Source organism: Pristis pectinata, chromosome 3 (genome assembly GCF_009764475.1).
Source record: "Pristis pectinata isolate sPriPec2 chromosome 3, sPriPec2.1.pri, whole genome shotgun sequence".
Taxonomy (NCBI): Eukaryota; Metazoa; Chordata; class Chondrichthyes; order Rhinopristiformes; family Pristidae; genus Pristis; species Pristis pectinata.
The window spans coordinates 45,933,733-45,953,107 of NC_067407.1; the positions used below are offsets into that span (position 1 = coordinate 45,933,733).

Sequence of the window (19,375 nt, forward strand, 5' to 3'; positions counted from 1 at the left end):
TTTACTGAATGGTGTTAAATACTGTATAATTTGTTTTCTTTATTTAAGTTCTACCTTAACAAAACCTTACATTTTTACCTCTGATACAGAGAATTTATTGTTCTCACAACAAGAGATGAGCATTGGTAAAAATTATTGAATTAAGTCCAGTTTGTGGCAAAATATTAGCGTATAATCGGTGAGCAATTTTAAACCAAGCCTCTGTTTCTGGCCTCAAGACACACTGCTGCATTGCATTGCTCCAAATTGTAGGTTAACTCAGCCAGTTGGCTGTATCCGACAGTCAGCTTCTTCCTGAAAAGGAAAATAACAAATTAATCTCTTTAAAGAGAGTAACTCACTGGAAATTTCTCACATCCTGTCAACATGTTGCATGTGGTGGAAAATATGTTTTGAGCCTTTTAAAAAAAACAGCATTATTAATATAACTTCTGCCCTCCAAACAAATCCATATTTAGATATTTGTACTTTGCATCTATTCTTTCCAACTCAAAGAAAATAATATCAACCAGATTATTTTCCTTTGGATTTAAGTTAATTTAAGAAATCTACAATCTACCCAAAGTAAAACTGCCAAATGTTCCAATACAAAGTGGAAAATTTCACTTCCAATATTGTCACCAGATTCTTTCATTTTATTCACCTCCACGAAACAACTAAGTCATTATTTAGGTTTATACTCATGATAGGGAACCTCCATGTTTCTGTTGGCCACAAATTTAATACAGAGAGTGGAATAAAAAGTATTTAAACAATTGCATAGTGATCAGCAAAACCCATCAGCAAACATGAGCACATCTGATCAGCCTGATGTGAGTACCAACATACAAGTAAAACAGATCAAACCCCCTCCACTACATGGAAATTCTTCACTACATAAAATAAGCCATTACAACATAAACAGCATGGAACTCTATCTTAAGTACATGGTGCACAGGGTGATCTTGTCTGGCCCACCTCAGTTTGCAATGTGTCCCCAGAGCAAGTTCAACCACATACTTTCAAGCTTATTGGTGATCAAAACTGTTCGAGACTTGGAGTGTCTGAATGTCATTTACAAGGATTCAAAAAAATCATTTTAAAGATAAGTTTCAACTAAACAAGTGTAAAAAAAATTCAAACAGAATGGAGTTCAGCTCCACATTACACACAGGTTTGGGTGGAGCTTGGAATTCATTTGTTGCCCAAGTATCCCTGCACTGCATCATCACTCACAAACCAGAAGTGCAGTCTCTGATGGCTGACGTCTCAGCTGCACCACAGCACAAGGTGGCGGCACCCAGTGTGTAAGTGCACCGTGCAATCTTGGCCATCCTGATTTCAAGTACCAGAGTTCAAAGGGGCTTTGATGGTGCTTCGATATGCCAGCCATCTGATGATGAGGATTGAAGCAGCTCTGCCCCGTAGACCAGCAGGGGCCCAAATAACATATCCTCTCTCAGGATGTCAGCACGGTGTGATCCAACTGCTCCACACTCCGCAAGTGCCTTGCTGTTGCTGGTCAGCAGGCCAGTCAACAAGACCAAACTGCTGCTGCTCTTGCCAAGATGCTGCAGCCTGAAGCTCAGCAGACTTGGCTCTAACCAATTTACGGTCACCTTTCATTGCCACCGGCAACCTTCTCCCCCTATAGGGGAGAACCCTCAATGTGGCTGCAGCCAATGAAAGAGCACACTTTGGAAGAGTCTGGCAAAAGCAAGTAAATGAAAAAGCATAATTGTACATTTAAAATATTAGAAATACATGGAGTAGATCATTTGGCTCCATATGCCTGCTCCAACATTCAGTACAATCATGGCTAACCTTTTGCCTCAAAATTACTTTCCCACTTTGGTCCTATATCCTGGTTCCCTGAAAAACTAAAAATTATTCATCTCCTTCTTGAATACAATCAGCAACTTGGGTGGAGAATTCCAATGATTCATGAACCTCTGGATGGAAAAATTTCTTCTAATCTCTATCCCAAATATCCAACTCCCCTATTTTGAAACTTTGGGCTCTGGCTCTCGGCACCCTGGCCAGGGAAATCATCAATTCTGCATCTATCTTGTCAATCCCCATAAAAATTTTGTACATTTTAATGAGATGACCTCTCTTTCTAAACTGTTGACAATATAGGCCCAGTTGACTTAATCTCTTCTCATACAATAAAGCTGCCAATCCAGGGATCAATCTTATCTGTAATCTCTCTGTCCCAGGCACACTGGTCCTCAAGTAGGGGGACCATACATGAATAATCTGCCAGCTGTTATCTCGCCAGGGCTTTACTTTTGTGAAGCATGATGTTTCTTGTATTCAAATCATATTGCAATAATGGCCAACATACCCTTTGCCTTCCTGAATGCTTGCCGTACCTGCATGTAAACTGTCAGTGAGATACTCAGAAGTGTACTCTGCAGAGGATACTCAGGTCCCTCAAAAAAAAACCTTTCACTCTCACTACTTAAAAAATACTCTTCTACCTATCACCTCTCAGCTTCTTACGTCACTCCCTATCATTCCCCTCTCCCCCACCCACCTACCTTCCCCCTCTCATCTGGACTCACCCATCACCTGCCAGCCTGTGCTCCTCCCCCTCCCTGACCTTCTCATTCTGGCTTCTGCCCTCTTCCTTTCCAGTCCTGAAGGGTCTTGACCCAAAATGTCAACTGTTTATTTCCCTCCATAGATGCTGCCTGACCTGCTGAGTTCCTCCAGCATTTTGTGTGTGTTGCTTAAAAAAAAGTCTGCCTTTCTATTTTGTTTCTACCACAGCAGGTAACACACTTACCATATTATATTCCATCTGTCATGTCCTTGCCCATTCTTTTAACTTGCCTTTATCCTCCTGAAGCCTCTCTACATCCCCCAGTATTCACTGTCCCTTCCCTTTTCTCTTCTCTTTTGCCCAGCAGTTGCTGCCACTTCCCTCAGCATTCACCTCTTCCCAGCCATTCACCTCCCCTCCTCTCTTCCAGGACTGGCTGTCCCCTAATCATGGGTCTCCTGATCTTCCCCTCCCCTTTCCTCCAGCTCCCCTCTCCCCAGTTCAACTCCCCAAAATGGCACCCCACTTGTTTGTTGAACTTCTGCATCACTACCCTCAAGTTCCCACTTAACCATCATCTTTCTTGAATTAAGATTTAGGTAATTCTCATTGCTTCTCTTTGGACTATCCATTTATAATGGACTTTCATCTCAAGGCACATCCACTTCCCCACACAGGGAAATGAAAAACTAAATAAAAGCCAGATCAATGAGGAAAAATAAAATACAAAAGTTCCTCACTGATCCCTTCAGATAATCAAAACTAGACTATCATCCTAAACTTGATTAATATTACAAGGTACATGGTATCAATGGGTCACACCTTTCTTGCAAACTTCCCAAGTGACTACCAACCATCCACACACCTGGCCCAATAAAATTCTCAAAAAATTCAAACTGTTTTCCAACTTGTGGGCTGAAAATCACCACAGAAACCATGGGTCAACATCTATCTCAATTATTCCTATTGTGTTTTGTGGTTAGTTGGAAGAGAAACTTGCAGTGGCAAAAATGATTCAATGGTGTGAGTCAGAAAGCAGCTGTGATTGCTTCAGACTCGAGTCAACAGCAGATGCAGTGATGGAGTTGAGAGAAGGCCAGTGATTTTTATTTTGTTTTTATAGCTTAGTAGCAGAATGGTGCAAAGAAAGTATCTATATGGGCATCACTTAAATTAGTACTTCTACAATTTATAAGTCAGACTATATTTTTAATGATTTCCCTTGTCTGGAAAATCAATCTGTACTTTGAAAATATACCTGTGATGTAAAAGAAACAATTTTATTCCATAACATACTGGTCTAACTAAAGGAAACACATGCTACCTTAAAGACAGATCCGAAACTCATTTGTTCTAAATTTGCAGATGAAGGAAAAAAAATACTTTTTTGAATTGTCTGTGCCATTGAACACACAGCTTAGTCTGGTTGTTTTGTTCCTGTAATTTTGGTTAACTCAGGAAATACATTCAAAACGAGACAGATGCTGGAATGTTCTGCACATTAAAAAAGGAAGCAAATTCCACACGTGGAATTTGATCAGTGAGAGCAAAACAATATCATGGCTGGTATTCAATCTCTTTTGCCAAGCCAGGTCACTATTACGTACACTTGCCAATCTTAAGTTTGTGAGGTTCCATAATGTAGAAATAAGGCAATTATCTACTCAATATTTTGTTCAGGGTTCAGCAAACTAGGCTTCGTCTAAAAGTACCAGAAAGACAGACAGTTTTACATGCAAGTATGTAGCTATATTCAGTCCATTTTAAAACTTGGCCCAGAAGGACCATATCCTGTTATTGATTCACCTATGCCATACCAAAGGAGTGTCCGCAGCATAAGAACTAATGTAAATATATCACAAAGTAAAGTGACTTTATACATGGGAAAAGACAGTTTATAATTATTTGTCAATTTAATGAAAGGATTCAAACCCACTATGTTGATCACATACAAAAATTATTATCTCCTCTTTTGTAATCATGAGAGGCAGGGTAAAGAAGCAGCTGTGACCAGATGTCTTCAGTTTTGGCTGGGACAATTTATCAGCAGCTGAAACACCAACAACAGTTCTGTAATTTATCACAACATATCCAGCAACTTCCACACATCTGTTCCTATATTTAATGTGTGACGGTAATCATACAAATACTGCTGCACTTGGGAGGTGTTAACAAGGAACAAGATAAGAAACTAAAGGACTGCAAAAGAATAAATAGGCAGCAGCGGGTAATGGCTTATTACACCAGTATGGCAGCAATGCACTGTATGCAAGTAGCTGGAAATTTGAAGTTAGCTCATCAGGTCCACCACTGGCAGCCCACCCATGCTCCCGGTTACCTGGGGCTGATGCAGAGGGCACACCTTGCTTCAGCACCACGATCCAGTCAGCAACACAAGCCAAGTGCTGAGGCCTTATCCTGACAAACCCCTAATGGAAGGCAAGATAGAATAGGCTTCGCCAACTATGCAAGTTGTCACTGATTCTTAGCTTTAAATGCCTTTGACTATCATAGACACTTAAGTATTAACGTTGAAATAAACAATTTAAAATATTTATCAAACATTAGTTAATTTATAACATTTATATACAAAAAAAAATGAAAATTAATTTTAATGAAATCTTCCCCACTGCCTCATAATTCAGAGATGTTCATCCCCTATTGAAATCAATGCGGGTCTCATATTCTTTACCAGGTCTGACCTGGCACCAGATCCAACTGCGATTCCACAACATAATGCTGTGGAATGTTAGAAAGATTGGATTGCAGCAATGAACCCCAGCAAGGGAGAGAACATGCAGATTTATCCCTTAAGAACAGTCAGTACAACCCAGAATTCTGTGTTTCACTGTGTATGTATGGAAGTCTTGTTTAAATGGCAAAGGGCAGCAAAATTTAGCCTATTATTATATGTTGTCTATGTATATGACTGGTGCATAATTTTTGTCTTGCCTATTATTGGCAGAATATGAATTTATAGCTATATGTTCATTTCACCACATTAACAAGAGTAAAAAAATACAAGCATATTACATTTTCAAAAAAAAAGGGCAACTTCTTTTCCTTCTACTTGGTTTCATTCAATCCACAAAGAACAGAATTAGATATCTGTCACCAAAATCAAGGTAACGAATGGGTTCTGTTTTTACAGACGTCCATTTGTTGATTTTGTCCACAAGTCAGAAAATATTTTTAAAAATCATTAAATATAGTAACCATACCTCCACGTATTGTAATGAATGGCATCAAAAGCACACAAGACTGATAAAAAATAATTACTTAAAGTGGAGACAGACAGGGGAAACTAGTTCTACCATATGTCGGATTTCTAAATTTAATAATATTACGGGAGCTTGTTCGTAGGTAGGCAGTGTCCATAAGCTGGTGTTCTTAACCCAGAGACAGCCTGTATTCAAAAAGGCAGACTCACTGCAAGACAATTGCTACCACACCTGTCTTTATTTTGAAGCAACAGACCACAAGCCTGTGATCATGGGTTGAAGGTCTCAGGGCTGAGAGTGCAGATTATTCATGGAGTGGCAGCCATGGAGTCCATAGCCAGCAGAGATGCAGAGACCATTGAAACAGAGACTGTGCTGCAGCTGCTTGATGTGGGAGCTAGTGGACCTTGCTGTGGTGCATGGTGACCACATCTGCAGTAAGTGCTTGAGGCTGGAGGAACTTTGGCTCAGAATTGATGAGCTGGAGTCGCAGCTTCAAACACTGCGAAGCATCAGGGACGGAGAGAGTCATGTAGATACTGTGCATCAGGAGACAGTCACCCCCCTTAGAGCAGGAACTTTTGGGGTCCAGGAAGTAGATAGAAGGGTGACTGTCAGGGGAGAGAAAAGGAAAAAGAAAACAAACAGGCAGATAGTGCAGAGGACCCCGGAGGCTGTTCCCCTCATTAACAGGTTTTCCGCTTTGGAAGCTGTTGAGGGGGATGACCTGCAGGGATCAAGCAGCAGTAGCCAGTTCTCTGGCACTGGAACCGATCCTGCTGCTCAGAAGGGAAGGGAAAGGAAGGAGAAGAGGAGGGCAGTAGTGATAGGGGACTCAATAGTCAGAGAAACAGGAGGTTCTGTGGCAGTGAGCATGAATCCCGGATGGTATGTTGCTTCCCAGGTGCCAGGGTCCAGGATGTCTCTGATCGGGTCCACAGGATTCTTGAGCGGGAGGGAGAATAGCCAGAAGTCGTGGCTCATGTTGGTACCAACGACATAGGTAGGAAGAGGGATGAGGTCCTGAAAAGTGAGTTTAGGGAGCTAGGCAGTAGGCTGAAGAACAGGACCTCAAGGGTAGCAATCTCGGGATTGCTGCCAGTGCCACGTGATAGTGAAGGTAGGAATAGGAGGAGATGGCAAATGAATGCATGGCTGAGAAGTTGGTGCAGGAGGGAAGGTTTTAGATTTTTGGATCATTTGGATCTCTTCTGGGGAAGGTGGGACCTGCACAGAGAGGATGGGTTACACTTGAACCCGAGGTGGGGCCAATATCCTTGCAGGCAGGTTTGCTCGGGTGGTTCGGGAGGGTTTAAACTAGTTTGCGAGGGGGGATGGGAACCAGAGGGGTAGGTTAGAGGAAGAAGTGGATGGGGAAAAGTCAGATCTAACATGCAGAGAGGCTTTGAGGAAGGAGAAGCAGAGTACAGGATATAAAAGTAGAAAGGTGGATGGGCTAAAGTGCATTTACTTAAATGCAAGAAGTATCAGGAATAAGGGTGACGAACTGAGTGCTTGGATAAGTACATGGGACTATGATATTGTGGCTCTTGCAGAGATTTGGCTGTCACCAGGGCAGGAATGGATATTGAATATTCCTGGTTTTCAGTGTTTTAAAAGGGATGGGGAGTGGGGGGAGAAGAGAAGGAGGGGAGGCGATACTGGTCAGGGATACTATTACAGCTGCAGAAAGGGTGGATAATGTAGAAGGATCCTCTCTAGAGTCAGTATGGGTGGAAGTTAGGAACAAGAAAGGAGCAGTTACTCTATTGGGAGTATTCTATAGGCCCCCCGGTAGCAGCAGGGATACTGAGGAGCAGATTGGGAGGCAAATTTTGGAAAGATGCAACAATAACAGGGTGGTTATCATGGGAGACTTCAACTTCCCAAATATTGATTGGCACCTGCTTAGTGCCAAAGGTTTAGATGGGGCAGAGTTTGTTAAGTGTGTCCAGGACGGATTCCTGTCACAGTATGTTGACAGACCGACTAGGGGGAATGCCAAATTAGATCTAGTATTAGGTAATGAACCGGGTCAGGTGACAGATCTCTCGGTGGGTGAGCATTTGGGGGACAGTGACCACCGCTCCATAACCTTTAGCATTGTCATGGACAGGGATAGGAGCAAAGAGGACAGGAAGATATTTAATTGGGGAAAAGGCAAATTTTATGAGGCTATAAGGCTAGAACTTGAGAGTGTAGATTGGGATGACATTTTTGAAGGGAAATGTACTATGGAGATGTGATCGATGTTCAGGGATCTTTTGCGGGATGTTAGGGATAAATTTGTCCCGGTGAGGCAGAGAAAGAATGGCAGGGTGAAGGAACCATGGGTGATAAGAAAGGTGGAACAACTGGTTAGGAAGAAGAAGAAAGCATACACAAGGTGTAAGCAGCAAGGATCAGATAGGGCTCGTGAGGAATTTAGAGTAGCAAAGAAGGAACTTAAAAAGGGGCTGAGGAGAGCAAGAAGGGGACACGAAAAGGCTTTGGTGAGTAGGGTTAAGAAGAATCCCAAGGCTTTTTTCTTGTACGTGAAGAGCAGAAGGATGACGAGAGTAAAGGTAGGTCCGATTAGAGACAAAGGTGGGAAGATGTGCCTGGAAGCTGTGGAAGTGGGTGAGGCTCTCAGTGAATACTTCTCTTCAGTTTCACCAAGGAGAGGGGTCTTGATGACGCTGAGGACAGTGTTGGTAATGTTAATGTTCTAGAGCATGTAGATATCAAGAGAGAGGATGTGTTGGAGCTGTTAGAAAATATTAGGACAGATAAGTCCCCAGGGCCTGACGGAATATTCCCCAGGCTGCTTCGCAAGGTGAGGGAGGAGATTGCTGAACCATTGGCTAGGATCTTTGAGTCCTCGTTGTCCACGGGAATGGTACCGGAGGATTGGAGGGTGGCAAATGTTGTCCCCTTATTCAAAAAAGGTAGTAGGGATAGTCCAGGGAATTACAGACCAGTGAGCCTTACATCTGTGGTGGGCAAGCTGTTAGAAAGGATTCTAAGAGATAGGATCTATGAGCATTTAGAGAATCATGGGCTGATTAGGGACAGCCAGCATGGCTTTGTGAAGGGAAGATCTTGCCTCACAAGCCTGATAGGGTTCTTTGAGGAGGTGACCAGGAAGATTGATGAGGGTAGTGCAGTAGATGTGGTCTATGTGGATTTTATTAAGGTGTTTGACAAGGTTCCACATGGTAGGCTTCTTCAGAAGGTCAGAGGGCAAGGGATCCAGGGAGGCTTGGCTGTGTGGATTCAGAATTGGTTTGCCTGTAGAAAGCAGAGGGTTGTGGTGGAGGGAGTGCATTCAGATTGGATGGCTGTGACTAGTGGTGTCCCACAAGGATCGGTTCTGGGACCTCTACTTTTCGTGATATTTATTAATGACCTGGATGAGGGGGCGGAAGGGTGGGTTAGCAAGTTTGCAGACTACATAAAGGTCAGTGGTGTTGCGGATAACGTGGAGGGCTGTCGAAGCTTACAGAGGGATATTGATAGGATGCAGAGCTGGCTGAGAAGTGGCAGATGGAGTTCAATCCGGAGAAGTGTGAGGCGGTACACTTTGGAAGGACAAACTCCAAGGCAGAGTACGAGGTTAATGGCAGGATTCTGGGTAGTGTGGAGGAGCAGAGGGATCTGGGGGTTCATATCCACAGATCACTGAAAGTTGCCTCACAGGTGGATAGGGTAGTTAAGAAAGCTTATGGGATGTTAGCTTTCATAAGTCGTGGGATCGAGTTTAAGAGCCGCGAGGTAATGATGCAGCTCTACAAAACTCTGGTTAGACCACACTTGGAGTACTGTGTCCAATTCTGGTCGCCTCATTATAGGAAGGATGTGGAAGCGTTGGAGAGGGTGCAGAGGAGATTTACTAGGATGCTGCCTGCATTGGAGAGTATGGATTATGAGGAGAGACTAAGGGAGCTAGGGCTTTACTCATTGGAGAGGAGGATGAGGGGAGACATGATAGAGGTATACAAAATATTAAGAGGAATAGATAGAGTGGACAGCCAGCGCCTCTTTCCCAGGGCACCAATGCTCAATACAAGAGGGCATGGCTTTAAGGTAATGGGTGGGAAGTTCAAGGGAGACATCAGAGGGAGTTTTTTCACCCAGAGAGTGCTTGGTGCATGGAATGCACTGTCTGGGGTGGTGGTGGAGGCTGATATGTTGGTCAAATTCAAGAGATTGTTAGATAAGCATATGGAGGAATTTAAAATAGGGGGATATGTGGGAGGAAGGGGTTAGTCTTAGGTGAGGATTAAAGGTCAGCACAACATGGTGGGCCGAAGGACCTGTATTGTGATGTATTGTTCTATGGTTCTATGGAAAAATAACAACATGGTCATACCTAACCCTTCTCACATCCCACACCCTCTTCTGATTTACCAGTTGCATATGGTTTAAGTATTCAGCTCTAACTTACCCCACATCTCTCTCCATTACTCTTGGCTTTTTTCTTTTGGACAGCCTTAAATGCTGCTAGCATTTCTCTTTCTCCCGCCCCCCCCCCCCCCCCCCCAATAACCTCTCTACTGCTAACATTAGGCTCACAAGACTATAACTGTTAGGCTTTTCCCTGTTGCCCTTCTTGGAAAAGGGAACCCGCCAGTCATCTGGTACCTCAATTCGGCCAGTGAAGATTTAAAAATCTCAGCCAGGGCTGCAGCAATCTCTTCCCTTGCCTCCTATAGCAGCCTAGGATAAATCTCATCTGACCCTCCATACAAGGCACAAACATATGCCATGCAAGCTCCGAGGAACATTCCTTGTGAAGCATTATTTTTCATTTTCCACAGATGCTGCCAGACCTGCTGAGTGTTTCCAGCATTTTCTGTTTTTATTTCAGATTCCAGAAACTGCACTTCTTCTAGCTCAGACTAGTGTCATTTAGGCTCTGGTAGCAGTGTTCCCAAGGTCATAATGAACTTCCTCTAAGAGAACTCCATTCTTCCAACAGTCATGTTGTAGCCCCAGAAGGAGCTCTGTCGAAAGCAAAATGTCAAAGGCACACAGGGTTATTGAGTGAGATTCACAAACGAGGTCCAGAATGGTGATCCATTTGGGTTCTCTACTCAGTCATTTTTGTCAACCTTAAGATGCTCAGCATCAAAATAGAAACAGTGATAAGAGAATTTTTTCTATTTCTTTCTATTAATTCATGGGAACAGAGCATTGTTGGCACAGCAAGTAATCATACCCCAAGATAATGCAATTCAGTTCAAACTTTTTACTGAAAGTCCAATGCAACAAGTCTCTCCATGTCTGTATGACCAGTGAATCTCTCTGCACACTATCTCCCCCTTTCCTTCTGCCAGTTACAAGCTACACTGAACTGTGACTCCTCTCTTGCATGGATGGAAGGAAGTGGTGAGCCTGTGATGGACTAGGCTGTGTTTACCGTTCTCTGCACGTTCCATTACTTCAGAGCTGAGCAGTTGTTATATCAGGCTGAGATACAAGCTGTTGGAATACTTTCTATCGTGCTTCTGTAGAAGTTTGAGAAAATCCTCATGGACATGTCATCAGTGTGAACGGACCAGGTGAAGTTGCTGCTGATATGGATGCCAAAGAACTTGAAGCCATCAACCATTTCTATAGCAGATCTGTGGAAGAGGACAGACTTTTGTTCTCCCACCCCTGACTTCCTTAGGTCAACAACCAACTCTTGCATCTTGCTAACATTAAGGGCTAGGTTGTTGTTCTGACACCATGACACAAGGTTCACAATTTCTTTCCTGTACTCTGTCTGATTGCTGTTGTTGATTCAGCCTATAACAGTGGTATCATCGGTGAATGTAAACATTGACTGGGTGCTGTATTCGGCCACATAGTCATGGGTATACAGGGACTAGAACAGGGGACTGAGCACACAACCATGGGGAGCACCAGTGTTGAGGGTCAGGGTGGAGGAAGTGTTATGATCAATTCTAACTAACTGAGATCTACCGGTCAGGAAGTTTAGAAGTCAGAAGTGCAGGTGAGAGAATTGGTGCAGGGTGGGGTTCTGCTAAACTAATAGTTTGTGCATAATGAACACATTGCAATTTTGTGGCCCAATTTGGCAGCGCAATCATCAAATACACACCAGTTTACTTTCATGATTTACCTATGTGGTATACTTCCTGGGGCACTAGCAAAGCACACACTTTTGTACTACCCAAGTTCCTGGAGGCATGAATTGCACAACAACATTCTTGGGAACTGAACAGAACACTGGAAGTTAACTGGCACTCATAGCGTCATAACACAACCCATCAAGTACAATTTTTCTGCTTTTCTTTTTTTTTATTATCCACTGATTTATAACTCCAAGTACTTTGCCCAGATTAAAATAAATACAAGTGTAATTTATACATTTGCAACTGCTTTGTTGATACTGGAATTGCAGCTTCCAGCTCTACTGATTTTAGGTACAAAGGAAGCATCTTAACCAAACCTCAGTAATAGAGTCTAAATAAATAAAGCTGTGTTAATAATTAGTATTCACTATTTCTTAGCATTTCAATTCACCACAGATCCACAACCGAAACCACAATTCTTGAACCCACTTGCACGTGTAATTAGTATAATTGGTGCAATCCATGAAATTATGTTGTTAGCTAGGGAAGTAAAGGAATTTGAGACGCGCAGTGAAGAGCATCTCAAGGGTAATATCTCAGGACAGTTCGAGATCACATTCTGAAGGAACTTCAAATCAATCCTCTGTGTTAGCTCTAAGTAACTGTATTATACAAGGACTTAAACTTACTATCACTCTTGACATCAAGCATAATAAGATTGACGTCAAGAACCTTGAGCTGCTTAGCTTTAATCTAACATTGTACAATGCAACAGATATTAATTCTATTGTGGCAGAAGAGTCCTGTGCTTTTATCTTTAAGTGACAATGAAATGCTTTCATTATTTTTGCTCAATAGATTTTATTTTTATCTCATACATAGAGCATAAAATATCTAGTCCAAAGCCTAGTTCTTCCTGGAAATGTGGAAGTAATTCCACACGAAGTCACAAGAAAATTACAAATAAGAGAAAAGTCATTCAACTTGTGTTAGCTCATTTAGCCATACCCTAAAATCCCCATTTTAGCATTATCTTGGAACCTAATTGATACCAGGACATTTACCTCAGCTGGTTAAACAGGCCATTCCTGGCATTCCATGCAGGTTATGCACAGATGGTAGGGTGCACTAACAACCATACAATAATCAAGTGAGATATTGCAAGTTCTTTTTCAAAAGCCTTTTTTTCCCATGTAAATACTTTGGCATTATATTAAAAGGCTATGTCTTAAATTTACATAGGTTTAAAAAAGAAAATATTGCAGTCATTGAAGATCTGGATTGAAACACAGTGTTGGGCGCTCAGTGTACAATGCACCAGCAAATAAACAGCATCAAATTGACATAAAATGTCTAATTCCAAGCTTATTTAACTAGACTGATAGGCAACATGGAAACAGGCCCTTCGGCCCAACTGGTCCATGCCAACCACAGCATCCTCCCTGCTAGTCCCAATTACCGGCATTCAGCATATAACTCTCCGAGCCCCTCACCTCCATGCACCTATCCAAATGCTTCTTAAATGTTGCAATTGTACCTGCCTCGACCACTTCCATTGATAGCTCATTCCAGGTACTCACCACCCGCTGTGTAAAGAAGTTACCTCTCATTATGTAAATCTCTCCCCTCTTTTCTTGTATCTGTGCCCTCTAGTTACGGACTCCCCAACCCTGGGGAAAAGACTAAGACCATCCACTTTATCCATACCCCTCATGATTTTATAAACTTCTAGGTCGCCCCTCATTCTCCTGCGCTCCATGGAATAAAGATAGTGTAGCCAACCTCTCCCTATAACTCAGGCCCTCCAGTCCAGGCAGCATCCTCGTAAATCTCTTCTGCACCCTTTCCAGCTTGACAATGTCTTTCCTATAACAGGGTGACCAAAACTGTTCACAATACTCCAAGTGCGGCCTCACCGATGGCTTGTATAACTGCAACATAATATCCCTACTCCTAAACTTGATGCCCTGACTGAAGGCCCGCATGCTAAACAACACCCTCACCATCCTGTCTACTTGCATGGCCGCTTTCAGCAAACTGTGCACTTGTACCCCCCAGGGCCCTCTGTTCCACAACACTCGTCAGTGCCCTGCCATTCACCGTACATGTCCTACCCTTATCTCACACTTATCCAAGTTGAAAACCATTTGTCATTCCTCAGCCCATCTCCCTAATTGATCAAGATCTCTTTGTAATTTATTGTAACCTGCTTCACTATCAACAAGACCCCCTAATTTACCATCATCAGCAAACTTGCTAATCATGCCATGTACATTCATATCCAAATCATTTACAGACATAATGAATAACAGAGGTTCTAACACTGACCCCTGGCGCAACCCACTAGTCAGAGGCCTCCAGTAGGAGAATCGACCTTCAACCATCACCCTCTGCTTCCTATCATCGAGCCAATTCTGAATCCACCTCACTAGTTCCCCCTGAATCCTATGCGACCCAACCTTCCAGATCAGCCTGCCGTGTGGGACCTTGTCAAAGGCCTTACTAAAGTCCAGATAGACAAAATCCACTGCCCTACCTTCATCTATCCCCTTATTTACCTCTTCGAAAAACTCCAGCAGATTCAGACATGGCCTTCCACACACCGTACGAAACCATGCTCACTATTCCTGATCAGGCCTTGACCATCCAAATGTTGGTAGATCTTGTCCCTCAGAATTCCCTCCAGTAACTTCCCTACAACTGAAGTCAGGCTCACCAGCCTGTAGTTCCCTGGCCTGTCCTTGCTATCTTTCTTGAACAATGGAAGGACACTAGCCACTCTTCAGTCTTCCAGAACTTTGTTAGTGGCTAATAACGAAGCAAATATCTCTACAGTATAACGGCCTCCCCGATTTCTCCCTGACCTCCTATAAGGTCCGGGGGTGCACTTGGTCAGGCCCTAAGGATTTGCCCACCTTAATGCGCTTCAAGGCTGCAAACACTTCCTTCCTCATAATTAGAATGGCCTCCACTCATTTTGAAAATAACTCCTTTCCTGGCGAAAACTTATGTACCAGATAGCACATAAAAGAAAGCCATGACTTGAATGAGCAGACTCGATGGGCCAAATGGCCTAATTCTGCTCCCATATCTCACGGTCTTATAGTACAGTAAAAAAAAAACTCTATTAATCTAGCACATTCAGGACTTGAGGAACTAGACTGGCAGATCTTCCAGACTATTGGGTTTTAGTCCTGTTAAAACTCCAACACACTTTTAATTCACTTTTTTTGAGATATTACACAGTAGAATAATAAATTTCTAAGGAAGCACCTGGGCCAATGAAGGGGCAGCCCTGAGAGTGCACCCAACCCAACTCTTGAATAACCAATACTTTGATTAACTGTCACAAACCCAATCATAGGGTTTTATTTTATTTAGTTGGTCTTAAGTAGCTTCAGCATGTCCCATGGACATGATTAGATGCTGTGAAAATAGCAACTCCTTATTTACATGTCTTTTGACTAAATGCTGCTGAAATTAAAAAAAACTAATCCAAAGTTAAATTTGACATTATATCACTTCACGTAATGGTAAAACACTGACAGAAATGAATTTAAATTCACCAATGAAAACAGAAAATGTTGACAACCACACTAGTCACAATAGCAAAACTCAAAATAGAAGTTTGGACAGGTTGTCACCTCTGCTTTGTCTATTTGTTGTGGGAATTTAAGGTCACGCTCATTCAAGTATTTGAGAATTTAGCAGTGATTTTCATTCCTCCTCTGCCTCACAACCACATGAGATTGCAACATACAGTATAGTGCTCCACATATTGCAACATATAATTCTTATCTCATTTTACTAGGCGTTAAAATGAATCACTCTTGAGTAAAATGAATCTTAGAACTTACATTTGTTTTTAATCCTGGAGGTTCTCTGCATGCAATGAAAATAACATTTTATGGTGCACACAGTGTGCCTTATTAAATGATGTATTTTGAAGATGCAATTAATAGTGACACGAGGTCTACAGCAATTTCAGAAAAGGAGAACTCTATCCCAAACTAATTTCAATAAGAATGCAGAGAACACTATAAGTATTGTTTTACAGTACAAAACATACCTTTATTCTCTAGCTTATAATATAATGCATATTTATGGACTGTACAGCACAGTACATTAGCACACTGTACTTTCACCTCTGTAACCTGAATGAAAGCCTTTCTGCTAATTGAACATTTCCAATAGATCAGAAATCACAACACAAAATACAGAAATTAAAAATATTTACCGGGCCAAATAAGTCTGCCTGTAGATTGGCTTTAAATAACTCCCCCCCCCCCCCCCCCCCCCAGAAAAAGACCTTCAGTCTACCTTTACCTTGTTATAATTGACCTTAATTCGAAAGAAAATGGAAATTTGTTTTCATCCCCACAAGTGATATCTTGACATCCTTTGCTGGAACATCATTCATAAATTAAAATTTGGTCAATTGCAGTGTGTGGAGTGGAGAGGTACATGGACAGAAACTTTAAGATATATGCATATATATTAAATGAAAATGGGGTGGCAGGGGAGAGTGTGCGAGTGAACAAGGGTATGTAAGGCAGAGTGCAGGATAAGCAGTTGTACAAGAACATTTTGTCAACAATTTTGCCAAGATTCTTATAAATACCTCAGTCAGAATTTAGAAGGTTTTGCCATACAGGATTTTGGAAGCACTCATTCATATTTAAGACAAGATTTGAAGCTATATTGCTGAAACAAATACAATGGTTCTCATTTTTTTTCTTTCTTTTCTTTTTTTTTTGCTTTCAAATCATTAGTATTTTGGATACAAATCATCATCAAATGGACCCATAGAGGTTAAATCTTACACTAGCTTTTCCTGAATTGATCATGTTTTCTCCAGATTTTTAAATGGTGCTGCGTTAATTGTAGCTTTATGTTACTGTTAGGAGATGCTACTTGTGTAACACATAAAACAAAATCATTCCTTTATCAGGTAATGCCAGTGAACTGACAACAATTTTGTGACTTAATAGCAAGCACACTGGTCAAATTCCACAAAGCACATCAACTTGTGCCATCCAGCAAAGCCTGTTTGTAACTTACCTATACTCTTCATGAGTAAAGCATTCATGCAGATCCTGTGCAGAGATTCCAGTGGCAGAATTATTAGTCTGCAGGATGGAAGTAAATTGAATACCCAAATTAGTTTTACTATATTGATGAAAGTTTAAATAGGTAAATTGGAAAACAAAACATGAACAATCTCCATGTACCAATTTGATTATGCAACTGCTATTCTTTTATCATTCAATATAACAATTAAGTGAATACTATGTTTTAAACATTAGAGCTATTTCCTTGAAAAATGTCATACCTCTTCATTAGTTAGAAAGATGTGCAGGATCTCCATAAGTTTCTCAAAGTCCTGAACATTGCTATCAGATGACAAAATTCTGAAATAACAACCATTCATATCATATTAGATAACCTAAATGCAAAGCATCAAACATGAAGCCTGCTCAAGGATTCTGCTCCCAGTGTGTATTTTTGCCTGGGCACTCCATATTTTCATCCACCGAACGAACAAAAATTCTTTTATTCATTTAATGCAGATCTCAAATTTGTGTTGCTGAGGTGCTAAGCAATTGCCCATCTTGTATACCCTCTGAACTGAGTGACCTGCTAGGCCATTTCCAAGGGCAAACACAAGGGTCAAACCGCTGGGAAATACGTGGGAATTTAAATTCAACCATTTTTGAAGAGATACATTAAACACATACATGCATGCCCTTCACATGCTTAACAATTACATAGCTCATTCCCCTGATGCCCTCTCTATCACAGCAACCTACCCCACCTCACCATCAATTCCCACCATATCCCTGCACATGCTCAAAGCAGCTACGCAAGAACACATTGAAATCAAAGGCATGGTTAGAGGCTTCAGCACATGCAGTGAGGAAGGGGAATTAGTTGATGCTATAACAGTTGAAATAGCCGGGCTTTCTCAGTGCCTTTCTATGACATCCTTAATAATGGATTCCACCATTTTCCTGACAACTGATGTTGGACTAACTGGCCTGCATTCTCCATCTCTCCATTCCCAAATTCCAATGTTACATTTACTATCTTCCAATCCACAGGAACCATTCCAGATTTTAGAGAACTTTGGATCATAAATTCCAAAACACTGTCCCTAGAGCCACATATTTTAAACCCCTATTATTAAAAGCAAGTTCACGGGATTTGTCAAGATTTAGTCTAATTAATTTTCAGTAATTTTTTTCTTTAATGTAATGCTTTATATAAAGACTAATATAATGCTTTATGCTACAGTGCCTGACTGAAATGCCTCATTCTCATTAGACACTTGATTTTCCACCAATCCTGCTATGGTCTTTTGGCCTACACCTATAAAGACTGAATACTTGTTCAATATCTGCCATCAATTGCTCATATTAATTTTTCCCACCTTGGACTCCAAGGGAGCTGTGTTTACTTTGTGACCTACTTCCAACTTCTACTTTTCACCCTCTTTATCAATTGTTTAGACAGTCTTTGCTTATTTCTAAAACTCAACCAATTAATGATTCTGGTTGGTAACATGTCATTCAATCAAGTGAAATCATGTTACCCCTTTAACTAGTCATATGATCTAAGTGGTGCTGAGATAAAAGGTTAGCCATGACTTTACTGGATGATAGATCTGGCCTGAGGGACCACATGGCCAACTCCTTCCACTTCCCAGGTACTTCGGAAATATTTCTGTAAATGTTTGGCATGGGGTTTACATACCATCATTTAGTTTTAAATTTAAGATTTTAATTTCCCATGTTAGCATATCACTGTTGAATTCAACTTCCTAATATGTTGTTATCATTCTTAGCGACTACTAGGTTACAAATTAACCCTGGTTCATGACACGAGATGAGATCTAAAGTGACCTGGTTCCTGGTTGGTTCCACAATGTGTTGTCCCAGGAAACTGTTTAACAACCATAATATAAATGTATCCTCCAGACTATTTTGCCACTTGTATTTGATACAGACTGGAAAAACAATATCTCCACAATTATTGACAAACCATCATCGGTGAAGCAGCTTCCTTATCCCAGTGGCACTCTTGAATGCCAACAAATATCTTTCAATTTTATAACAAGACAAGGAAGGCAAATTGAGTAGAAAATGCTCTCCCATAATCTGCATTAAACAGCAGAATTGATTATGACCAGTGTGTATGTATGTAAAGGAAAGGTCATAAAGGCCACCATGGATACCAATATTTAAATTTATGATTGTTAGTACTCTGCTTCATAGTATCTTTGTCTGATGATATTCAAGGTTTCTTGATTGTAGTAATATTTCATTACTGATGACACTAAATGGAGTGGAAAAGCAAACTGTGCGGAAAAGCAAATTGTGCAGAGGATGCAGAGAGTCTGCAGAGAGATATAGCTAATTAAGTGAGTGGGCAAGGGTCTGGCAGATGGAGTACAATGTTGGTAAATGTGAGGTCATCCACTTTGGAAGGAAAAATAGATCAGATTAGTATTTAAATGGTGAAAGATTGCAGCATGCTGTTGTGCAGAGGGACTTGGGAGTGCTTGT

General features: G+C 41.4%; 1 protein-coding gene across 2 annotated transcripts in view; it reads right to left on the reverse strand.

Moving 5' to 3' along the window:
• Positions 1-19,375, reverse strand: part of swt1 (SWT1 RNA endoribonuclease homolog) — a 103,525-nt gene continuing 84,150 nt past the window's right edge. For both annotated transcript variants that reach the window (XM_052012846.1, XM_052012848.1), the window contains exons 17-19: positions 17,143-17,221; positions 16,872-16,939; positions 1-294 (exon numbers count right to left, since the gene is read on the reverse strand). In XM_052012846.1, the coding sequence (XP_051868806.1) occupies positions 189-294; positions 16,872-16,939; positions 17,143-17,221 (253 nt within the window). In that variant the 3' untranslated portion in view covers positions 1-188. The remainder of the gene's footprint in view (positions 295-16,871; positions 16,940-17,142; positions 17,222-19,375) is intronic.